Source organism: Gossypium raimondii, chromosome 13 (genome assembly GCF_025698545.1).
Source record: "Gossypium raimondii isolate GPD5lz chromosome 13, ASM2569854v1, whole genome shotgun sequence".
NCBI classification, from domain to species: Eukaryota; Viridiplantae; Streptophyta; class Magnoliopsida; order Malvales; family Malvaceae; genus Gossypium; species Gossypium raimondii.
In genome coordinates, this window is record NC_068577.1 from 1,282,972 (window position 1) to 1,290,478 (window position 7,507).

General features: G+C 33.9%; 1 protein-coding gene across 1 annotated transcript; it reads left to right on the forward strand.

Moving 5' to 3' along the window:
- Positions 1 to 815: 815 nt before the first annotated feature.
- Positions 816 to 3,597, forward strand: LOC105784211 (putative serine/threonine-protein kinase-like protein CCR3). Its single transcript, XM_012610014.2, is given in 2 exon segments — positions 816 to 2,537; positions 2,540 to 3,597. Coding segments are annotated over 2 exon segments (2,412 nt in total). The 5' UTR covers positions 816 to 961; the 3' UTR covers positions 3,376 to 3,597.
- Positions 3,598 to 7,507: the final 3,910 nt, after the last annotated feature.

The window sequence follows — 7,507 nt, forward strand, 5'->3', positions numbered from 1 at the left end:
ATAATAATATTAATGACTATTACGTAACTAATTTAAAAAAAAGAGTATATAAATTCAAAACAAACAAGTATATAATTTTTTTAGATAAAAAAAATTATGATTTTATTGTTGTAGGCATACTTAAACCCTTTTGGATGGACGATGCATTTATTTACGATTAATGTAAAAATAACGATGGCGACGATATTAGATCTTTAGAACGATCATCAGAAGCGTGAGATAAGAAAAAATTAAAAATCCAAAGGAGCCCTTAGTTATATATAATATAAATTGTTAATAATATATCAGATTTTAAAAAAAGATTTAGAAACCAAATCTCAAAAATCTTATATTTTCATAAAATCTTCCACTTCAAGTGGACCTAAAGAAAAACAAAAAAGATCTTAAAAAATAAAGATAGAAGGTGACTGAATTGTTAATAAATTTACATTTTGGTCACTTGACCTTAAAAAGTTAAAAAATGGTCATTGAATTATTCATATATTTTGTCATTGGGATATTAAAATCGCTACTTCAACTTTCTTCTTTGATAGTTGACACTGATCGTCAGATCAACTTTGATTGAATGGGTATTGATCCATTGCATTGATCGCTCAATAGTCGCTGAACAACCTAGTGACTTGAATAAAACGTTTCGAATAGTTTAATGATTAAATAAAAATTTTCGAATAGTTCAGTAATCATTTTATAACTTTTTTAAAGTTGGGTGATCAAAATCGTAAATTAATAATTTAGTGAGAAAAACAAAATGAGAAAGAAATCTGAATAAAAGGAAAATGAAAAAAATCCTGAACAGAAAAAATAAAAATGGCGGTTACATTTCATTTAATTCAATTTTCTCTGATACCAAACACGGCCTTGTTTTCCCTTTCTTCTTAAAACGCTCTTAAACTATTTTACAAATGAAGCTGACGACGGACGGAAACTCCATTTCTTCCGCCGTCAAGCTTGATTGTTTTAAATGACGAAACCATTCTCCCCTTTCCATTTCGCCGTTAGTTTCTTCACCGTTATCTCCTTCCCGCCGTTAACCCATGCTTTGGGTTCGGGTTCAACGTTCGCCGTCGCCTACGCCACCGCCACCGTATGCGCCATCGTAGCAGCCGAACCATCTCAGCGCATTGTCTGTTACCGCGCCGGCAACGCTTCCTCGTTCGCGGTTTCCGTCCTCCCTAACATCTCTTACTCCACCGTCGCCGGTGGCCGAACGATCATTTGCGCCGTCCGTTCCAGTGGTAGCAGCCTCCTGTGCTGGGAAACAAACGACCCAACATTTCCAGTTAAACGCTTGTACTACAACGATACCGTTTTGCTAAAATCCCTCGCAATCGGCGACGGAAAGATTTGCGCAACGTCGACGAATGCGACGTCATCTGTATCTTGCTGGAGACCCATCGGAAATAATGGAAATAACAACGATGAGTTACCCAATGGTAATTACACCATGGGTAAAATCACATCCGGGTTTGGGTTTTCATGTGGGATCGTTTTGAGTGAAAACAACAGGGTTTCTTGTTGGGGAAGTAACTCAATAGGCAAAACCATTGAAGAACAATTTGGGAACATTTCAATTTCAAATATCGAAGCTGGGTTTTCCCATGTTTGTGGAGTGAACTCAGTCGGTGATTTGCTTTGTAAAGGAGATAACTCAAATGGTCAATTAAATGTTCCTTTAAACAAAGGTTTAACCTTTGTTTCTGGGTTAGCTCTTGGTGATGGTTTTAGTTGTGCAATAAGGAGATCAAATGGTACGGTTGTGTGTTGGGGTTCCATGAATGAATCCGCCATTGAAGGTATCGAGATGGAATCCGTTGTTGCAGGTTTAAATTTCACTTGTGGATTAACCACTAGGGATTTCTCCATTGTTTGTTGGGGTCCTGGATGGCCTTTAAGCAATGGGTCAGCTTCAAATTCTTCTCTAATGGAGTTGCCTTTTGGAGCTGAGATTTTACCAGGGCCTTGTCTTCAATCTTCTTGTAATGAGTGTGGATTATATCCTCAATCAAGCAGGCTTTGTTTTGGCAATGGTAACATTTGTAAACCTTCACCCTGTTTCAATTTCACCATTCCATCATCGCCATTACCGGCGTCACCTCCACTTCCAGTGGGTACGTCGCGGTCCTCTCCGTTGAGGAGAGGGTTATTGGCTTTTGTCATAGTTGGATCAGTAGGAGGTTTTATGGGGATTTGTAGTATTATTTACTGTTTATGGACTGGTGTTTGTTGTGGTAGAAAGAAAGTACATAACTCAGTTCAACCAAGAATCACAAGAGTTGGTTCTAATGGTGGTCCAGGATCAAACAACAGTTCTTTATCAAGGTCATTTACTATTAGACGCCATAGCTCAAGAGCAATGAAACGTCAAAGAAGTGGAACATCATCCAAACATGCTGATAGAGCTGAAGAATTCACCTTATCTGAACTTGCTGCTGCCACAAATGATTTCTCACCCGAAAACAAGATCGGTGCCGGGAGTTTCGGTATCGTTTACAAAGGTAAGTTATGGGATGGTCGCGAGGTAGCCATTAAACGAGGCGAAACAGGTCAAAAACCAAGAAATTCCAAGAGAAAGAGACTGCATTTGAATCAGAATTGGCATTTTTATCGAGGCTTCATCATAAACATTTGGTTAGGCTTGTTGGGTATTGTGATGAAAAAGATGAAAGGCTTTTGGTTTATGAATACATGAAGAATGGTGCTGTTCATGATCATTTACATGATAAGAACAATGTTGTGAAAACTAGTAGTTTGATCAATTCTTGGAAAATGAGGATCAAAATCGCTTTGGATGCAGCTCGAGGGATCGAATATCTTCACAACTATGCAGTTCCACCTATAATCCATAGAGATATAAAGTCATCCAACATCTTACTTGATATGAATTGGACAGCAAGGGTTTCAGATTTCGGACTTTCACTCATGGATCCGGAATCCGACCACAATTACAAGCCGATGAAGGCCGTCGGAACAGTCGGTTACATAGACCCCGAGTACTACGGCTTAAATGTATTAACAACAAAGAGTGATGTTTATGGACTTGGAGTTGTAATGCTAGAACTACTTACAGGAAAGAGAGCTATATTCAAGAATGATGACAATGGTGGCACCCCAATAAGCTTAGTGGATTATGCAGTGCCTGCAATTATGGCAGGTGAATTGGTTAAGGTTTTGGACCAAAGGGTTGGACCACCAGAGCTTAATGAAACTGAAGCAGTAGAACTAATGGCATATACTGCAATGCATTGTGTGAATTCTGAAGGTAAAGAAAGACCTATAATTGGTGACATTGTTTCTAATTTGGAAAGGGCATTCAATGTTTGTGATGGTAGCCATGGCAGTATCTCTAGTGGTGCATTTTCATTTGTTTCAGATTGAAAATTTTTCCTCCCTTTTTTGTTTTTCTATCAATGATTTATCTAGATATACATCATTTTGTAGTGTAAAGATTTTTCATTTTTTTAGGGATTTTGTGAACATTGAAAGCAAAGGATAAGAGATTAGATGGTTTAATCTTGTTATTGTTTTGGATTCAACTTTGACCATTCGGGTCCGTTTCACACTAAAAAGCTAAAAAGAATAAGATTTTGATTTCGAATTCTTGAATGGGTTAATATAACTTTTAGTCTCCGAACACGGTAATTAGGTTCACTTTGGTCTTTAAACTTTATAAATAAGTCCATTTTGGTCATTGAACTCGGATTTAATCTAAATTTGTTAAGTGAATTAAGTCGAGGGACTAAAAAGTAACCCTTCTTGACTTGCATGAGGTTTTGAAGTTGTTTAAATTTTGTCAAAACCCATTAACTCAAATGGTCCAACAAACACAATGAAAAACTGGGTCCATGCATTGGACACATGTTCTTTGAAATATTAGGGAAGTTTTAATTTTAAAGGAAATTGACTTTGAATTTAGAAAGGAAAAAAGGATACGGTTTAACTGGAGTTTGGTCAATACAACTATGAAAAATTATTGAATTATGCCGGTGACCTACCTCTTCCTTTTCCCCATCTTTTATGTGGAAAGTGTTCTCAAAATCAAGAAAAATGTGTGGTGAAAAAAATGTATGAAACTATGTTTTCGACTTTGGTTATTGATGCTGATTAATAGGGTGTTCAAACGGTTAACCGAATTGAATTAATATTAAATGAATTAATCGAATTGAAATTTTTTCTAAAAAATTAACCGAACCGAAATTTATATGTTTTTTTTTTCAGTTAAAACAAGCATAAACATATATAAAAAAATGATAATATTCATTTGATCGAATTATCGAAATTAAAACTACATATAATTTGTATTATTAATTATTAAGTTCGGTTAATTACCCGATTTCAAATCGAATTAACCGATAACCGAACTTTCAAAAAATCATTCGACCTCCAATCGAATTAGATCGGTTCAGCCGGTTAATTCGGTTTTAACCGAAATTTGAACACCCTACTGATTGAGTCTTAACTCGATTAGCATGGACATTATTGTTAATATGGGAAGATGTGGGTTCGAATGCGTTGAAACATATTATCTTCTATTTATGGGTTGAAGAGGGGTTCTAGATAATTCTATACATTGTATAAAAAAGAACAGATATGATCAGAACTTAGAATAAGATTATTAAAAGAAAACTCTGCTGATTGATAAAAACAACTCATCCATGTTTAGTCAACGGAATGTTTTTTTATTATAGGAAATGTGAAAATCATAAGGTTTTTTTTGGTTTTCAATATGTTGAAATTTTTTTCAAATGTTTCATTTTGATTGTGACAAGTTTTGTTTTTGATTATTACCATTCTAATAAACTCTACAATTAAATTTCAATCTTGTGATTCTTTGTTGCCAAAAGTCTATTAAGAATCTTGTTATTCTATTAAAATTTACTTTGATACCTAACAGATTTAGACATGATCTGATCTGACCTATCTTAAAAAAATTCATATATTTTTGAATTATCGTTTGGCTAAAAAAGGATAGACTTAACGTACTTTTTAGCCATACGAGAGTTCAAAAATATATGATTTTTTTAGGATGGCTGGATTTTTTATGGGTTGCGTCAGATCATTAGTAAGTTATTTGGGTATGCTATATGTTGTTTAAATTATCGAGAACTTTTTAATGATGTCATGATTTGAATAATTTTTAATGTATAGAGACTAATTAGAATAATTTTTAAATAAAGGGATTAAAATAAACTTCACATAACAGTGTAGGGACTCCTGGTAAATTTTGACTTTTCTAAATTTATTTATATTTAATGATTTTAAATAATAAAATAGGGAAATGATTAGTATAATAATATTTCTTCATGGGCCTTCTTGCTGGTGTCAAGAATTTGGTTCATCACTCTTGTAATCAATTATTTATTTAATTTCATAAGCTATATATTTTGGGGAATACATAATATTTAGACTATTTAAGAGCTTCAAAAAAATAAAATTTTAATTTATTGGTCTTGACTCACCCGTTTGGTATAGATTTGAATTGTGTTACCGTCGTATCCACCTCTACTATCACATCGATTTTTTTATATAACAAATTCGATATAGAAAAATTATTAAAATTTTGTTATAATCACAAATTACAATATTTAATACAAAATTTCAGAGCACAAAATCTAAAAGAATCCAAATTATTGATTAAGTATGAGATGAGATCCAAATATAATATTTATATCAGTCCTTTCAAATATGATGACTTGAGATTTGAACTCGTTAAAATGTATGAAGAAAATACTCACTATCACTTTTTAGTGAGGTTAATGCTATTATATTTGATTTGTATTTCGTGCAAAGATCAAGAGTAGGTTTAGGTCCAACTTGAAAAATGGGTTTAAAATTTTGTCCAAGCTTGATCCAAGTAAAAAATGCTAAACTCGAGCTCAGCCCGACCTGTATTAAAATTTCTATATTATATATATATATATATAAATTTTAAAAATGTAATACATTAAATACATTAAAATAAATATTTTCTAACAAATTAAAAATACATTAATTATACTTAAATAACACTAAGATAGTTGCAACTTAGCAATCAAATGCCTCTAAAATAGTAGCACAATAAAAAAAGAGTTATACAATATCCAAACAATAATAAAATAGTAGCAGTAAAACAACAACAAAACATCAGCAAATAGTGGAAGACCTGTTTAGAAAATGGGTCTTATTTTTTGTTTAAATCTATTTTTCGGCTTTATATTTTTATCTAAACCTTTTCACTTTTCAGACAAAACTTCAAGCGGGTCACCGACACATGATGATGTCTAGCAGGGAATGGAAAAGTAATAAGAAACTCATATTTGAACACAACAGCAAGATATGTATGACAATTAATTGCAAATTTCATCCCTAACATTTCAGCTTTTTTTGCAATTAAGCCCTAATGCTTCTTTTTTTTTTGTTCTATACCCAATTAACCAGCTGTCTGTACCAAGTTAGTCAACTATACCAAAACTAAGACTATACCAAAAAATTGCAGGTGCCTATTGAAGGTGCCCGAAGTGCCTATACCAGGTGCTTCTATACCCCAAAACAGTGTAACACAAAAAAGATCCAACAAAATAATGCATGATATAATGCAATATTCACTTCTTGGGTGCAACAGATTCTTGAGTGCCAATCTCATCTCCAGTTGCCTTTCTCTTCTTGTTCGAGGACTGTGCATCAGATGAATTATTTAGTCCATAAATGCCTCTCCTTGTGCTGATCCCAGACTGTAACAAAAGAAGACAAATGTCAGACCCCAAGATTGGTGGCTTACAAATTATTGTAATAAAATGTCATCACTTACATGGAATGTTTGCTCTCCAGTATTCAAATTGGTGTAGAGACCAATGCCTTCAAATCTACTTGGTCTTCTTCCTCTGTTAGGTCTGGCTGCAGTTGTAGGCATCTTTCCCTTCCCTTTGTCGGCAATTGCAGAAGGGTTTTGAGGTGTCTCTGAAGTAGCTGGAGTATCTGCACAATGAGTTGTGGTCTGTTGCAAAGAACTGCAATTGATTTTAACTTGAACAATACTAGTAAGGAAAGGAATGACTAAAATTGAATAAATAAACTGTAAAATACCTGAGTAGTTGATGATTTCTTTTGAGGGCATTTCCTTTTGTTATGCCCTAGCTGTCCACCATTTCTATAGTTCATAACTAATCCCCTCATACTCAGCTATCCAGGTTTAAGCTTCTGTGGTTCATCCTTGGCCATTCTCTTATTTTTCTTGGGCCTCCTAGGCATAACCCTCTCCATTGGAGGCAGAATAGGCTTACCCCAGTTCTCTTCCACCCATGTCACCCATTGATAGGCTGCAATGCATACTGATATGCATTCAAGTAAGTTTCCATGTGGTAGTGTAGTCATTTGGCTCTTTACCAATGTGCCATATGGCACATGTATGTGAGCATGGACTTCATTTTGCAACCTCAAAAATACTTTTTTTTAATGAATTATATCTCTAAACAATCTTATTCTACCTAAGTTAGGATATGAAAAATTTAAATAAATTAAAAATTAATATTTT